Here is a 19,696-nt window from a genome sequence, read left to right as displayed (position 1 = left end):
TAGTGTATAGAGTTAACTGTGCATTTAACCAATAAATAATAAATAATCCTGTATTGTGTATATTACACAATTCACTGAGTACAATGATTGTTAACTTTTGTTAACATCCATGGTATATGGTTATTATTTGTAAATAAAAATAAATGAATTCATATTGTATTATATTATTATATTATTAGTTTATGAATATGTTGGGAAATGGTTGTCGTCGTTTTTATTGTCTTACAAAGAGATTCTGTTTGGCTTATTTACAAAAAATACACATTAAATTACTTTTATTGTGATTAATGCATATAGCATTATATAGTAATAGTGAAAGTATCAGTTGTATATATATATAGATATATGTTTATTTATTTTTATTGATTTAAAATTTAAAAAATTAAATTTTTTTTTATTTAAAATTAACTGTACAGAGTCGGCATGAGGTATGTCACATTTCGCCTAAAATAGTTTTTAAATTTACATTATACTATTTGGGTTTTCTTAGGAATCTATGAAATGTTTTGATTGTTTTTAAGTTTGGGTTCTAGCGCTTCACTGAAGATAATTAACATTCCTTGTTCTCCCGTTCGTACTTGCGACATTCCGTCAGTTTTAGGTGTTTGACGGTTAACGTCACTTAGATATATATTTTATATTAATATATATTTTCGGTGTAATGAATGTACATAATTAACGACAAATTAATAATGCATTAAAATATGGACATACGATACCGTGGACTGGATTGTAATTTTTTTGATTGTTACAATTTATAATCAAGTTTCATATTCGAATATAGATCTTGGGACCGTAGATTATTCTTACGTAAAAGTAATTAATAATAATCTACAGTATTAACCATTCACAGAGATTACAACAAAAAAACGTGCACGGTTTCGTCAAAATGGTGCAATAATATTCGTAAATTATGTTAAACGTGCGTCCCTTTATCCAACAACCGTTCGAACACGAACAACACCTGATAATTGTTCGTTCAATTAACTCTTGTGTTGTGTATGTGAGGCGAGCACACACACAAAACACACACACACACCCACCCACTTGCCAGATTCGTGAAACAGAGTTATCGTCAACCGGAAATGGCACATGTATATACACAACACACACAAACAGTGTCGTGAGCATGTGTATACACACTCCTATGCGGATTAGTTTACAGCAGAAAACCCTTTCTATCCTTCTATCCCCCCCCCCCACACACACACATACACTTTTGCCGCTCGCCCGCTCTGTCCACCACCGTTCGCATTCCACCACCGTCACATCACAGGACTTGATATGGGTAACCAGACAATCCGGAAACCACATTTCGACTACTAGTAGTACTCTATGTATCGCACGGAGCGACGTGAGCAAATGATTCGGCTTGTCAAACGAAAGCCTTTAATGCCTTTTCACTAATTACTACTACGGCGCACGTATCCGTCATTATTATTGTTTATAAAATAACATTTACGAGAAAAAAATGTACACATAAATATTATAATGTTATGCGTAGATATCGTATGTACAACGATTGAATCGAATATGATGATACGAAATTTATATAAAACAAAAAAAGATATGACGAGTAAAAAAAATAGCGACAAAAAAAAAATTTGAAGAACACTTATCCAAAAAAAGTAACCTTATATTTTGGTCGGAACAAGAAAGTAGGTATGTTTAGTAGCTGGGAATTTTTTTTCTTTAATTATTAAAAAATAAAAATCTATCATATTATTGAAAGTGTAGTAAGTAGTGTATTCTTAAATTATTAATCTAATGAATAACAAATAATTTCTTAATAAATACTAACTCAAAATGACTACTGCCTAAGGTTAAGTTAATTTATTTATACATACCGACAAAATACTAAACATTTTCACAGATGGACACTTAATGTTTGGAATGAAACCAAACTAGGTAATGAATCCAAATTATTTGGAACTATTATTGTTTTGGTTTTAATCTACTAGAAATATTGATTTTATAGTGCTCACTGCTGGTGTCAAATGTTTTTAACTTTTAAATTCTGAGTGAAGCTATAGGGTACATATTATTACATTGGCTTATAATGTATTGTGTGGTTTGTCTTTTATCACCTTTTGAAGCAGGGAAAATGCTTTAATCTTCTACTTCGAGAGTGGTTTTTGATTTAAAATTAGATCTAGTAGGTAGTTTGAGAGGTCAAAAGTAACAAATTTCAAGTAGGTACCTACATAATATTTTGTAAAATAATCGGGAAAAAGTGGAGGGAAAAAATAAAGAAAACGGGAATTCAAACTTGTAAATTGTCTCAAGAAGCTCTTGAATGTTGGATACCATTAATATAATCAACATTCAGCATCAAAGACAAATATTATAAATAGGTACGTCTTATATAACCACATAATGTAACAATAAATTATTGTTTTATTGTCTACCTAATATCAAGAATAATTTATAAGACAATATCGTGAAGTTTTAACACGCTTTGTTGAGACATTCGATTACAAAAGTTATATTATTACATCATTGAAATATCTTAGAAACTTTATAATCTGTACACTTTCATATTATGCAATTGAATTCACTCGCAATAATACATTTTTTTTAAAGTTGATTTAGGTATCGAAATTATGCTGTAACATATTATGATATTATACTAACTATTGACTTCGCATGAATGTTAAATAGTATTCTATAAACTGGTTAACTTTGAGCGTAAAACTATAAATCTTAAAAAGTGCGAAGAGAGACGACTTTTGTTCAAATAATTAAGTGAATTAAATTAAATTAATTTATTTTCACAACTAAAATGTTTTACAATACATATATATCATTTAAAATAAAAGAAGTTGGTTACTTCCAAGCCAATGGCTGTGCGGAAGTGAGACTAAATTAATATAATTATTATACGTGAAGTAGGTATAGTCACTACGCCACACAGTTCTAAGGTTGTTTCGTTTTTAAAGTCACACAAACGTGCGAAATAAATGATGTAAAATGCAATTAGTTAATTATAACTTAGGTATATATCTAATAATAATTAAATAGCGTCGTAATTAACACTTCTGTTGATTAAATCGATTTAGTATTGTATGATACAATTATATAATGAGTTTAACACATAAAGTATTAACATAATAACAAAATAAATAGGTAATAATATAGTAGATAGAACATTAAATAATATTGATCTAGTATCATAAAATATAGTACCTACTCGTGTATTACTTTTAATGCAAAAAAAAAGAAACCGTTGCCTATCTCAAATTCGATAAAGTAGTAATAATAATAAATAATTTAATAATTATTTTGGGTTATAGTTAGTGGTAGCTGAGTCTTTCAGTGCTGACGTATATCATATTATCATTGTATTTATATAATACACCTATTGTTCTTAACTATATTAAATTGATTAGATATTCCTCTTTTCAGATCCACTATTTACTTAATGTGTAGGTAAAGTAAGTAGGGATTACTCAACGTTATAAAATCTATAGATTTAACTTATATAGCTTATAATATAATGTAATATGTACTAAAGGAACAAGGGTTTATCTTATTCTCCACATGCTTTCATGACTTCTGTACGCCTATATCTCAACAACATATTCAATTAATATGTTTATTAAAAGTTTTTATTCATTATAAAAAAAGCCAATATTTAAAGTTAAACTTAAATGATTTTTCTTTTTTATTCAGGTATACCGATATATGAGCTCTTTTGCATTAGACTTGATTATATTTTGTTGTTATAAATACAATCTAGGTGAATAAAATATTTAATTTTAGGCTTCATATTTTTGTTATTTTAAAGCTCTCAATATCGCTTATTCCTTAATATGAGAATTACCGTGATTTTGTACCAACTTGTATCTTATTATCATAATGTTATTTATTCATACTTGTGGAATAATTTAAATATTTTAAAATGAACAAGATCATGTTTATACTAAATATTCTGTAGGGACTTCATATATTATATATATTATTATAATAAGCATATTTCCATCTCAAGAATAAAGTCTAACTCATTTTGTTTGACCTGTTTTAACATGAAACTTATAAATATTAACTCTCTTAAAAAGCAAATTACAACAGTGTAGTAAAAAAATTCAAATACCTACGATTTATGATCAGTATCCATACATAATTTATAATTATTATTTTAGTTACAATAGAATAGAATATTTTGCTTATAAACGTTAAAAATCATTAAATTTGAAGTACATACGCTTATTTATTAAAATAACATCCTTTAACAACTAGTCTACTTAGATATAACATTTTACAATTGGTCAATTAATCAAATTGCACTTTGGAAATTGTATAAATTTAAAATAACTTTGGGTTTCGTGTTTAAGATTTATTTATCGACAATTTCGCACCTGTTAGTTGTAGTATAAAGTTGATCTATAAATAACATATCCAAAAAAAAAAAAGTAAAAAAAGTAACTACATCGTAACATATACATAGACTAGCATAATAATGGTTATAAGTCTTGGCACGCTTAAAGGTGTTTACCTAGGGGAGATCCTGGGTCCTGTTTATTCGTACCTCGTATCCGTTTACTCGTAACCATCGCGACCCAAATCGGAAATATCCTACCAGCCCGTTATAAATCATGACATTTTCAAAATAACAACCAATCAAGTTTCTACTACTTTTAGTGATTTATTGAGTTTTATTTATATTCTCTCAGCATATCACTTTCCTCCCGTAAAACCGGATGACAGTATCGGTTTTTATATCTACCAAATATTGATTTGCATTTAATATAATTTAATATATTTATATGGATACTTAAATCGAACTTGATTATATTTTACGATTGTGTAAATAAAAACGTTTGTCTTAAGATAAATAATACCGATATTGATTAAACTTTTAAAACCAATTAAATTGTGCATATCCTAATTAAATTGATTGATATTATGAATTTAATCCACGCATCAAAAAATGTGTTCGGATAAAAAAGAAAAATGAAAGTAATAACTATTGAGACAGTGATAGATTATGACATCAAATTTAAAGGATAATCAATTAAGTTCTACAAACAAGTTTACCAATAAATGTGTTATTTATTTTTAATGTTTATATTATATTATATTTTTTAATAACTTTGTATTAAATGGTAAAAATAAAATAAAACCACCATAGCCCGCATTTATGTTAACATAATACTATATTATTTATATTATGATTATTGCTTATCCATACTATAAACAACAATTTTATACCTAATTACGAGATTAAAAAAAAGTTTTCTTAAATTTTCTACATTTTGAAATTTATTTAAACTTTAGGCAAAACAATAATATAGTTATGTACTTTTATTGGTATAAAAGTATTTTGCTTATTTTCAGACGATATGACATTTCCAACATGCTCTAGGTATCTATATTTTGGAATGATACTATTTATATATACATGTTTCGTCTTACTAACTGCGATCAATACAATAATTAATAGTAATAGAGTAGTGACTAAGTGATTTGTAGCTGTTAATACTAAACGTTAAGTGGAGTTTAAATAATTAAGTTATGAGAACGTCTTCATAATAGGCAGGGTTGGAATGATGGTCCCATGTAGAGATATAGCAAGAGATGGCAATGCATTGGACTTATTGACTTGAAAATTGACTTGAAGAAACTTTCAACCAAATTTTTAATGCAGTCTTGAGGTTTTGGAATTTTGAGGTATTTGTGTAGATATATGTTAAGGTTTCTTACAAATCAATATATTTAATAAGAATATTTATTATTATTTTTATTGTTTTATTTTAAAATATTTGAAACTTTTTTTAATGCGTTTGTGCACATTTCCTCTTAACAGAACAAACTTTGGGAGCAGTTTTTCCTTATAAATAAGTAAAATTACATTTTTTCCCAGCAATGTAGACATCATGTTTAGAATTTAGAGACAGTCACGCTAGGCGTTGATAAACTTTTTGGTTTGAATGATGAGTGCACGGCTGCCAATGTATGATAATAGAATAAAACCCATAATGAGATTATTCATGGTTAGTCATCTAGTATTCTAGTCATTTCGTATGACATATTTTTGTAAAAAATAAAAGTGAATACTAGCTGTTATATTATCCTTAGCAATTATCAAACATTCGAAAATAATTAATGATGATAAATTATTGCACCAAGATGACTCAGGTTATTTAAAACCAGTCAATATATCCTCCTAACCAATGTAGATCCAACAAAACCCTAAACAACAAAATCCATTTTCTAGTTTCCAAAATCTAGCAAAAAAATCTTTTTTAACTGTGAAAAATCAAATAATTGTATTTAAAAAATTTAAATTTCACATTTTGTATCTACTTGATAACCTCTTTTTAATGAACTGTCAACCAACTTCCTAGCTATCATAGTTTAGGAGAAAAGTTAAAAAATAGTAATTATGGGACTGTTCACTCCCGCCGACGTTTTTGTTTATTCAAATCGTTATACTGCTTGGGTGTGCTATCGAGATCTCTCATTAATATTTTATATTAAAGCTAGCTTAATAACCCACCTACTCATTATTGCTGAGTTACATTTTTATTATTTTCCTATTAAACACAACTCCTTGGAGGAAATTCAGACTTTTTTCATTTCAATTTTTACTTTGCTTACTTGATTAAAAATCAAGAAGGCAAATTCTGTCAAAAATATGTTTAGCATTTTTACGTATTTCAAATAAATAAATTTTTATGAAAAAATAATGGCCAAAAACTATAGGTAATTATTATTTAATATCTCAATAGTAATTAGGTTAGAGTATGAGGCACTCTAAAATTCTATACATCATATTACATTTATCATTATTATTTTACACAGATTATGCATTTTTCCAAAAGTAGTAAATTGTTATAATTAGTAGGGTACCTATCTAAAAAACCTAGCCGTAAAATTATTTCATGTTTGTGCAAATATTCAGTAAGGATACATTAGGCCAGCACTATTACAAGTATAATTAAAACCAAACTACGAACATACTAATGTCCTAGAGTCATAGTTAATTATGATTATACTGTCTGAAATTTAAGATAACCTTACACGCCTATCTGCGTACATAGGAAATTAAAACATAATATTATAAAAATATTATTGGGGCTGGCAAGAAAAATTATTATGATCAAACTAAATACGTTATTACCTTGTGTTTAATGTTAGAATCATAATTTTAAATAACTTAAGTACTAGAATTCACCTAATTACTTTGAACATCTTAATACAAACATTAAATACTATTTTTCATGATTACAATTAAATTATGAAAGCAATACTTTAGTTAGATTACAACATACATCAGTTGCGCCTAACCTATAACCGTTGTTTCCGTGTTCATATTTTTACATAAATTATATAATTAAAATGTATCCTTCTTTGGCGATTATATGATGGTTTTCATAATATTTTTTATTGCAAAATAGTTAACACGTGTAAACTAAAAAGAAACTATGTCCAACATAAACATTTTATGTGTGACCTTGCATCTAGTAACACACCTATACTAAGGTACGTGCATCAATTAGTGTACCTATAAGTTTTACTTTTACGCTGCGCAGAAATATTATTTTACGTCATCCTCGTCCATATCATGTAACTAATAGAATCTCTAATTAAATTACTTTCCAGTATATGCTAAAATGTGTGATAATGTCATTAATATATTATAATTACTATAAACCTATGCTTATTTTTTGATTTTTTATCGATACAGAATCAGATCATCAAAATAATTTATTTTTATTATTATAATGTGGTCAGTTATTTTTCTTATATTTGTACTATTTTAAACTCAAAGCATTGTCCCAGATTTCACAAAATCAATTTGAGAATTTAAAACAAAAAGTCAATTTTTTCAACCCATTACGTATTATTTCATTCAAAATTGTTTTAAAAATGAAACTAAATCAGAATTGTAGCTTGAACCATTATAATCTTTTGTTGTGAGCGTGTGTTAGGACATTCAACACCCTTTTGTCATAATACCTGTGCTTATCTAGGTAAACATATAACACATTTTCATGCACATAAATATAAATAAATCCTATGTTTTTTTTTTATAAAATATTTAAACTAATATCCAACGCTGTATCCCACATGGTTTACATAAGAAAAAAAGTATCCAGGTAAAAAAAATCAAAATAAAATAATGTAACACTGTTCAAGTACAAAAAATCAGAATAATAAATTATTGTTTGTACATTTATGTAGAATTAAAATATCATAACGTGATTATAAATTTCCCTTAAAAAAAGCACACACATATTATTTTAATTAAACTTATAATGTATATTGATAAAATCATCAACATGATACTTTTTTAAAAGAAATTATCACATAAACACTACCGTAAAAATAAGGGATTTTTTATATAAATATATATTACAACCTGTTTTGATGTTCGACATCGAAGACAAATTAAAACTTTTAGTATACATTTTAAATTATAACGTATTGAAAACCAAAAATATAAATAAATAGTCTCAAAGAAATTTAATTAGTTTTTAAAACAATAGTCTATGTACTACTAGAAATTAGTATCGCGTGTTATTAAACTAATACCTATCATCCTATGTAACAAAATATATTCTAAGCTCTATATATTCAGTAGTCGCATAATAACACATAATAATGATAACAAAGAACTCGAGTTGCGACTTATTTCTATAAATTAGTTATATAAAATATAATCTATACTGCTATAACATCTGATTAAATACAAGAATAATACTCTTATATATATCATGTAATTCTTGCATCCAATTTTGACAACCTATCTGACCACTGCAGTAAAAGTGTAATATTGTGTTCTGGCAAGAGGTTATTCTATTTTTCAAAACTGAATTTATTAGAACAGTTCCAGCAGCGTCGTCGATTCCACAAAAATAAAAACAAGGTACTATAATTATTATGCTAGATTAAATGTATGTAAAATCGATCATTATGTCCGAAACAACTGTTTAATTACAGATTAATAGAATCGTTGATAGCAATTTAGTACTTACTATATACATTTACAAAACTCATTCGTGTTTATAATTTCTAATAAATTGAAACTCAGAAGTTTAAGAACAAATACAAGTTTACGGACGTGAGGGAGGTGCAACATAACATTTACAAATTGCGTTTATGAATGGTTGAATGGTTTTGAACGGGCACGTAGAATTTAATTGTTGTACCTACCACAACTACACATGACTACAAACTTGTTAGAACTCGTATTTTATACTCGACTCATACCCAACATGTCGAGGGCAAGTTTGTTCATTTCATTTGACTGGGTTAGAATTATGGTTGTTTTAATGCATCGCCAGAGCTTTATCCAAACCTTATTATTTATAGTTCCTAATTACATTGATTTCATTACCCATATGCTCTGACGCGGTAGAGCGATTCGGTGAAACTGCGACCAAAAACTACTAAGCATACCTAACAGTAATATATCTCGGAAAATTGCCACAACTTGTTTTGATTGAAAAGTATACATAAATATTACATATTATATTATACTACATTCGTATACGTTTTTGTTACGGACGGAATCGATTGATAAAATTGAATTCACTACTAGATTCTGACGAATTGACGCGGTTATCGGTACGTCGCTAAATCTCATAAAATATTGTCATATTTTAGGAAATATAGCGAACAACTCATGAATGTACAAGTGGCGAGTGAAAAGCACATAACAAGACACGTAACACGCTGATAAGAAGTGCCAACCCTTAACTTGATAAATAATTCTATCGATCATCATATAATAGTGAAAATTGAAAATAAAAATAAATGTTCACGAGTTAAGTGGACGCAACACAAATGTTTTTCTTTGTTTTCCCAACACACGATTAACACTGACAATGTAGGTACGTACGATACCTACAACTGTGTATTGCGTAATAAGTATATAGTTACTTACGGTTATGTTCTAAAAGTATATAGAAACATTTGTTTTTATCGAATTTATAGTTGTCTGCTTTATATCTTCTATAGTGAAAATCTATGTTGAAATTGTTTAAAGATATTATAAATCTCAATATTTACCCAAATGGTCATGTGTACTCGTGGGTTTTTATATTCATCGCGTGTTTCTTAGTATTGCCATCCATTCGCCTTTACGGGCAACAAAGTTTTAAAACTAATAATACAAAAGACAAATCTTGAGTACTTTTTAGATTTTTTTCTGAATCACATTTAGCCTTTTTGACATATTTACTAACGTTTATTATATTCCGAGAATTTTGTATCTTTTGGACATTTTCGATGAAATTCATTCTGACAATTTATTTTACAAACGCATTAAACGTGCCAAAAAAAAGTAAGTTTTTTTATTTTAAAAAGAGCAGACTATATAAAATGTCACCAGCTATGTGGCGCCCTAGTTATTAATATTACGAATATCAAAAGGTCATGCCTCCAAGTAAATATTGACTGGTTAAAAAAAAATGATTGATAATGTCTAAGAGCCATGTTACACGATACAATAGTATCATATTATCATATTATGCGCTCTCGACTAAATGTACTGCGGACAACTCATTCGCTTTCATATCTTATGTTTGGGTACTGATGTTTCCGTTTTAATATGTTTACAAACTTGATAAATTATCAAAGCGTTTTTCAGTATCTGACAAATTTGTTTTAAATAATCAGTTTATCTAGACATTTTTTGAATCATAGCAAAAAAAAAAACCATAGAACCACATATAGTTTAGTATATAATCCATCTAAAATTATAATATAAAAAAAAAAAACAAAACCTTTTCATTGAAATGTGAAGTTTTATAAAAGCAATAAAACAATGAATGGTATAAACTCATTTGAATTTTTCAAAACATCTGCCACATAATTGAATTATAATTAGTCATCTCAATTGATTTATAAATGTTTGTTTTTATTCAAACGCAGTGCGTATAATTTACTTTTAATATTATCAATACCATGAAAATAAAATAACAAAACTAACAACAAAACTGTCTTTTCCAAAAAATAATAATATTGAAAAGTGTTTCATGTGTACTATACTTAAAATTATTTATCTTAGAACAAAATCATAATATAATATGTTCACATATACATACGCACGTACAATATTGAATATATAATAATTATATCTTCAGACGTATCGGTGACTTTTAATACAACTTATATAGGTACAGATAATGAGGTTGAATTAACGTAGAAAACGTTCATTAGAAAGAAAATCAATTATGAAATTGTATATTTTATAAATAAAAATTCCAATGAACTTGTAATCCTTTAAAGGTACTCTATTAAGTGATACATAGATCTCTAAATTATTGAATTTTTCAACTATCGTGTAATTTATTAAAAAATGATATACTAAAAATCGTTCAGTTAACGATTGGGTAAAGTCATAAACATATATGTGCCTAGTTTTTAAACATGCCTAGTAAATTAATAAAGCGTACGTTAAAAAATAAGCAAAAATAGCTCCTTTTAAATTAGTTCCAGATTGTAGAAGTTCAGTTATTGTAGTAGGTACATTTGAATACTTGAATGTTCAATCATATTAGTAGCTAAGATAACTTAACCCTGTTGTTCAGCCTTTTGGTATACTATAATTGCTTTTTTAGTAAATATATAATAATAGATCTTTAATTAACATTTATCACTTATTAGTCAAAAATCGAAATTTAATATACCTAATATATTATGCAATATGTCCACGAAGTTAGCCTCCGACTTTATCCAGTCGATTAGTTAAATGTGCCAACGTGTTGCTGATAAGTTGAAAACAATTTCATATTTAGTTGGTAGCTCTTAGAATTTTGCAAATATGACATTCAAATATTAAAAGCTTAGAAATATTTCGAGGGGGCAATTTCAAGCAGCCTCCCTACATGGTATGACGATTCGAAGAATCTGTCAATATTTTGCAAATCAGTTTCAAATAATTTCAGTCTATAGGTTAATTTGAAATCGATTTGTGAAATGCCGGAACATTTTTCAAATCTATCAAAACAAATACAGAAGAAAACTCCTGGCCACTTCACAGATTTCTTCAATGTTAGAAAAAAATAGAAAAAACAAATGGAATTGAATGTCTGCAATATTGTAGAATTACTGCTCGTCATGTCTGATGTATTTTTATTAGTGGCAATTTAAAATTCTAATTGGTGGAACATACCATCTACTAATCTATAATCCAAATAAATAATAATACTATACCTGACACTTGGGTAAGGATAGGTTAAAAACAAACGTTTAGGATCTATTTTTATAAATTACAATATCATATTATCATACATATTATAGTATTTAAATATAATACTTTGCATCAATAAAATAATAAATAGCTCTAAATAAATAATTTAAAATACCGCATAGCCAATAAAATTGAAGTAAACGCAAATTTATGTATATAATACGAAGTACGTAGTTATCTGAAAAAGTGGTTTTGTTTATTGATTTCCCAGAAAACTAACAGAAGTAATAATTTTTAAGCAACTCTTGCACGCCTACTTTATTTCATACGTATGCTTACACAAGAAATGTATGAGGTTATACGAAAAGTTTTGCCAATAAAATCAGCTGGTGTAAGTCGTTTTATTGCAGATGAAGAATAATAGAAACTACAGCCATATATAATACAGAGAAACAAGCAAAATTATGATCTATTTTATTTTTTGTAAACCGATAAAGCATTTATTTTTCGTCAACAAAGACTATAATAGCAGGTTAGCTATTGTGGAAAACAGATTTATATGTAAAGTATAAAAATATTTAATAAGTATAATCTATTTTGATTTAGTTTATTAATTGTTTTGATTTACGACAATTCAAGAATAATAAAATGTATTTAACTCGAGTTATACAATATACATCAGCTCACATAATCATTATTATATGCATTATTTTTTTTTTTTTAATAGCATTTAGCTCTTAAGCCACTTTACTGATACCTATTTATTTATACATCGACAAACAAATTGTAAACTATTGTTTATTCATCGTACATTATAATATCGCTGGACGTCAAAGAATATAGGCAGGCACTTGGATTTACTCATCACAATAATGATTAATTAATACCCAATTAAAACAAAATTAATCTATTATTATAAAATAAGTTCAATTAAGCTAATTATTAGATTTCACGAGAAACTTTAGCCACTAAATATTTTATATTTTATCATGGCTTGGATTATTCATTACCCATTTCGTGTATCATTCGATATAATCAAATGTAACTCTTCATATTTAAAATTGGGGCAGCAAAATCCTTAAAGTAATATAATAATGAGTAATGACATATTGCAATGTTAATTATAGTACACAAAATATTATTTTATAAATAATTCAACATTAAGCTGGATTCAAACCATTTGTAATTGAACAAAATAATGCAGAACGTCAATTAAATAATAAAGAATCCCTAATACAATATGCAAAATATTTTCATTGATAAATATGATTCTCGGAATACACATTGATAATAAATTATCCAAGCATAAGTATAAAAAATACATGATATACAACCTTCAAAAGTATCTTACTGACTGCGAAATTGTATTAATATAATATCAGTATATTATATTATACAAGTATATATTAATATTTCTTTCCGAGATTTGAGTATTGATAATTTATTAAACCTTCATGTCACGAATATAATATTATTATAATCAATTCAAATTCAGAGAAGTGAATTTTCTGCACCCATATACCAAGAAAATAAGACATTATGTATATCCAACCATAAGATTTTTAAATATGAATATTTTTGTTTTATATAACCTGTTATATTTTTTACCAGGTTGAATTAATTCAAAGACAATGTGAAAACTTTTGAAATAGCATTAACCGTCTAATTTTCATGAAATCCTATTTTATTCTTAAGTTAGTACATTCTTTGACACTCAAGTCAAAATATTAAAGTAGAATAAGACATTTTTCTTTCGCATTAAAACAGTATTGATTAAATGATAAAAAAAACAATATTAAACAAGGTATGGAGGTATAAAGCCCATTACACAATTAATCAAATGAATTTGGAAACTCTGAATATTCAAAAAAACATCAATCAATACCATTCCTGTAGTGTAAATGTCACAAAATCTATAGTCTTTGAATATTCAAAGGGCTAAGAAAACAATTGAAGCTTATGTAAAGAAAATAAGAGCCCTATTTAAAGAGCGAAAGCTGTTCACCCATCCTACATCCTATTTAAGAGTTAGATTGGAGAAAGTGGAAAAACTTCCTTACCTTAGCCACTTGGAAATAATGTCTTAAATCATCCCCCGAAATCTGGTCTGGTTTTATTCTCGATTTTTTATTCGCCTACGTGTTTTAAGTTCATTGTCGATTGTTCCCTTCGATTTCACATGGGATAGATTTTGCGGAAGTAATAAGTTGTAAAGTTTTATTGACCGGACAGAAATGCAATTTTGCTCTTCCTTGTCCCATAGGATATGGTTGCTTTTCAATCGTTACTCCTCTAACCCCTCCAAAGCCAGTTTCTCCCTTCCCCGACGTCCCACTCACCCGCTGAGCGACGTTACCAATTTCGGACTCATTTCGCATTGATAAACAGATTGGGTGACGAAAAAAAAAGCATAAGATGAATACGGATTTCACCGACCGTGACGCATAAGCCCTTTAGGGAAATTTCTTTGTTTCCAAACGCCATTAGTAAAACTGCCGAACAAGAAAATACGTTTTTCTCTTGTATACTGCTAAGCGGACATCTTTTATTGTGCCGGTCCAGTGAGACAAAAAAAAAAACCGTTGACCGCATAAAACTTTTGAATACAAACTTGGTGGATAAATACGGTTTTCTTTTTTTCTTTTTTTACGACATCTCAAACGACTATACCGAAATATTCAAAACGATTGGCTTAAGAGGAGAACCTTTGATGTTTTATGCAGTGCATTATTTTTATTTCAGAACCGATTTACCAGCTTACTGTACGCGAATTATATCTACATTAATGTGTTATATAGTAATATTTTGATTTTTATGCACAAAGCATATTATAATATAAAACACAGTCAATAATTTAAGCCATGTGCACCTCAAAAATGTATGTAAACTCCTATAACACAAAATATGCACCAAACAAAAAAAAATTTGTATACAATAAATATTTTTTGCATACATTTACCAACGCTTATAAAAGGTAAGTTAGACCTTTTAGATTTCTAAAATTTTTACTCAAATCTAAGTTTGTTCTTAAATAACAACTACTTACCAAACTAAGTAATAAAATAAGTTTACCTGAATTTGAGATCCATTGAAACGTCACCAACCATATCGATATCAATTTTAATTGCATTTCTAACATGATGATTGAAATTAAAATAGTTCACTTTCTATTTAAAACTATATCCTCGATACGACACAAAAGTTTATAATCGCACTTTTTAATTTTTAAAAAATTTAATTTAGTTTACAGAAGAAATACTCAAAAATCATTTTAAAATCACTATCATCTTCGTATCGTTCTAATCACCTGAAACAAAATCAAAATTTTAATTGGTCGCATGAGTTATAAATAATTATTTGTAATGGTAAAATATTCATTACTTTTACAATCATCTAGTTTTTATCAAGTTAGATCAAAATCGAGGAACATTTAATTTAATCTTTTTAAACTCTAAAAAATATAATTTCATAACAATGATAATATCTCTTAAGACATTGTTTTTATGCATTATTTTCTATTTTTTTGGTAAAAGGAGTTTCATCTGAGTCAACATGAAGTGACCCAATCATCGATTAGAAATTGAGTCAAGAGGTCATTTTTCGTATTCTTTAACAGTCTCTCTAAGCGCATAGAAAAACTGCTGACAACCGTTGAGAAATGTTTAAAAAAAAAATACATCGGAAACGAAAAATCGCTTTTCGGCGAGATGATTCATCATGGATTTCAAATTTGTCATAACATAAGCACTATTCTGTGACTACGCGAGCAACTAAAACTCAGTATCCACGGTTGTGGTCTGTCCATACATTTAAATTAAAACTATAAATAATAATCACTTTTTTATACAACAAAATTCTACCATCAAAGTAGTTCATCCAAAATTAATTCTTCTTTGTTCGTATCAAATAAAGATTTAGGCTGTTTCTCAAATTATATAAAATAAAGTGTTATTTCGAAAAAAAATCTTCCAAGTATATAGTATTTTGTATTTTTATCTAATATACAAGAGTATATTAAAATACTCATATAAAAAAAAGAAAGATAATCAGTGACTTCTTTACTACTGCGTTTACATTTTATTCAATATCAATAAATAGCTGATAGATATTGAATTATTTCACTCGCCATACTTATTACTCAGTACCAAATGTATAAGGTCAAGTGCATAATATGAATTCTTTTTTATAGTTGTTTTTAGTGCATAAACGATAAAGTAGAATTTATAGTCATAACACACTTTACTGTTAATTTTGCAGCCACCTTAATACATGTAGCAACATAACGTGTTTAGATTTAATTTGATACCTATTTTTACGAAAAGTGTTAAATAAAATAATTTTATAGAATTCCGAATAGAAAAAAAGGAAAGCTCCATGTTATAATAAAAAAACTGAAATTTTTTATTTTTACGTTTTTAAGTTTAAAAAAAAATTGTAATCATAAGTTTTACTATACAAAATAATACCAACTGTATTACGTCTTTTACTTGTAATAGTATTAATACAGTTAATTGAGGTAAGAACAGCAATACATTTAACGGCAATACATCTATACTTAACGGGTAGGTCTATAATTGTACATTTGTTGGAGATAAATGAGTTCAATTTATTTTTAAAATATAATTAAATATAGAAAACTAAAAACAGTAAAAATAATAAAAATATATATTTCTAGAGTCCAATAATCAGTAAAAAATTATTTTGTATTCCTAACTGCAACGTAACGTGTCTTATTTTTATATGTGCAATTTTTTATTCGACAGACAAGCAGTCATTTTTGATATAAATGACATATTTTTCTATTCGTTGTAAAAACGTTCGACGACTTCTTATTATTATTACAGCACAAAATTGATAAAATAAACCTGTAGTACATAAACCGTAGTACTACCTTGGCCAGCGGCAACTACAGTGACACCCAAGTCGTAAATACTTATTTTTGTTTTTACTTTTATCGATTAACTTTCATAATACAATTAAAATACCTATGCAGTCAATTTTCTAACAAATACAGTCTTAAACGACAGTTTTATAATTATTTTGAACAAAATGAAATATTTAAATTTGCAAACGTCTGTCAAAGAGGCGGCTCACTTCCCATCTGGGGTAACAACCACCACTCGCCAACCCCGAATCCGGCACGTCCCATCACAATAGCATTTATTATAGCTTATAATTTTTAACGTTATATTCATTAGCAGTACAAATTACATAATACCTAAAAATGTCAGATAACTGTGCAATAAATTGTGAATCGAGGTGATTTACATTGTAAGTATTAAAGTAGGTAACTATAATAAATGGATTGGCCCGGTATATGATACTAGATTAATACAGAAAGACTATCTCAGAATGAAGAGTCATAAAGTCGTAACATTTTTTAAACATTTATTTTTTCAAACAATTTAAAATACAAGCAATAACATTTTTTATTTCGATTATCACATTCACCCTTATATTTGTTAAATTTTAGTATTAATATCAAAATATAATATTATTTTTATAATATTTTAATCGAATTGTTTATGTTTATAATTATTAATATTTACTAATAAACATTTTTAAATATTAAAATACATCCTAATAATTAATAATGATAAATTGAAATAATAATATTATATGGTGTTAATGAGAATAATTATTGAGACTTAAAATAAAGAAACTTATACTAACTTATTAGTTATTTTAGAGCCTAAGCGGAGTGTGATGAATGTATTGACTTTACAATGATGTGTTTTTTTTATTATTATTATTTTTCCGTCATCCCTTTTTGAGCAATAAAAATACTTCAATTATCGATATCGACATATTTTCTGTTATGCGCAATATTTTGTATTGACATTTAAGTTCATATTTTGACGAAATTAGATTTTTAAACGTAGAATAATGATGTTGGTTATTTTGTTGTAATTTAAAAATATTATTCGTCAGGACTTAAAATTTTAAGTATATTATTATATTTCCCTATACACAATGACATTTTTAAAATAGTAAAATTAATGTTAAATTATTTCCTATTCATACAGGAAATTACTCATGCCGTTCAATAGTAAGTCTGTATTGCCTCAAAAAAAATTTTAATATTTAATTTAATTAAATCATTTTTGATATCCCATCATTTATCATCAAATTCAAATAATCAAAGTTGTAGTCCATTAAAATATACAGTGATCTACTAATTAATACTAACTAATCGCCTCTTGTACATACAGAAGAGCGGTTATGTAGCGACCCAGGTTTTTTTACATCCAAGGATGAAAATTACAACTTAATTAAATACCGTTTAAGAGTAGGTACTTAGCAGTTATTTGGCAACAGAAATAATCATAATATTTGTATAACATACACAAATATTAAAATAACCCAAATTGTTTTGACACGGGGTAAAAATATCAATTATTTAATAAAATAATAAATAATAAATTAGAATTAAAATAATATTCAAACTGACTATCTACCTATATTTACTATATTAAGTATTTCTACTTTGGCGAATATTGATTAATGTAACATAGTGAATAGCTTTAATGAATTTAATTATAAAATATTTACAGTAATGAATAAATAAAATTAGAAATTATTTGACCTGGTATTTCCTGTTTACATACCCTCATAAAGATTTAGCCAAAAATATTCTATCATCCAGAAATTCGTTAATTAACTCGACTTGTTCAAATTACAATTGTTTGTAAAGTAATTAAATATTTTACCCCAAAATTAAATGTTTGTCATATTTTAGAAATTCATGTTCAAATATTTTGACAAAACCACATTATATTAATTGTATTATTTGCAGCAGGGGCATAGCTTCAGATGTTCAATAAAAGGAAACACATAAATAGGATCCGTTTTTCAATGATCATTTTTCCCATTATTTAGTAGACAACTAGACAAGTTGTACACCATACTTAAAAATGATTTTAATATATTTTACTACATCTTCGTTTTCTTTTATTGGACTTAGTTTTTTGTCTGGCGAGTGTTAAGAACTCGTAAATTAGAATAAAAAACTTAATTCCAACACAATACAAAACTCATTATTTTTACAGCCAGGTTTGTACAGCCTTCTATTTGTTTAGGTACGTTGTACAAACTTTTTTTTTAAACGATGATTGCACATCGTCAATATTTTGTTTGACATGCAAACGACTGTGTTATATTTTATATTTTTATGCGAACCCACGACAGATACAAGAAAGTAGATACCCAAATTGAAAGAATCACCCCCTCAAATGATGACGCTGAATAAAATAATAATAAGTGTCTTTATTTTTTTGTCAAGGGATGATTCGATCGCCAAGATAAAGTCGAGAGTCATCTAATTGAAAAACCAAGTATATTATCGTTTCATGTTTGTGTCAAAGAGTTGCAAATAATATAAACAATTATTTGTCATACACAATTTAAAATTTAAATAGTCATTCAAATATACTTGATAAATATTTAAATACATTTTTTCGTTTTTAAAAATATATTTTTTAAAGATTAACTCAAATTTATTTCAACCACTTTTTACATTAAGTATAGGAATTCCAAAATATCAAACTAAACTCA

The 19,696-nt window shown here is 27.0% G+C and overlaps 1 protein-coding gene across 1 annotated transcript in view; it reads right to left on the bottom strand.

The window, feature by feature from the left end:
• The window catches only part of LOC111029231 (protein amalgam-like), a 341,924-nt gene that overhangs the window by 308,671 nt on the left and 13,557 nt on the right, over positions 1–19,696 (bottom strand). Inside the window, exon 2 of the mRNA XM_022308184.1 lies at positions 15,215–15,449. Coding sequence (XP_022163876.1) covers positions 15,215–15,281 — 67 coding nt within the window. The 5' untranslated portion in view covers positions 15,282–15,449. The remainder of the gene's footprint in view (positions 1–15,214; positions 15,450–19,696) is intronic.

Source organism: Myzus persicae, unplaced genomic scaffold (assembly GCF_001856785.1).
Source record: "Myzus persicae strain clone G006 unplaced genomic scaffold, MPER_G0061.0, whole genome shotgun sequence".
NCBI lineage: Eukaryota > Metazoa > Arthropoda > Insecta > Hemiptera > Aphididae > Myzus > Myzus persicae.
Note: the sequence above shows the minus strand (reverse complement) of the source record. Positions and strands in the feature narration are given on the sequence as shown.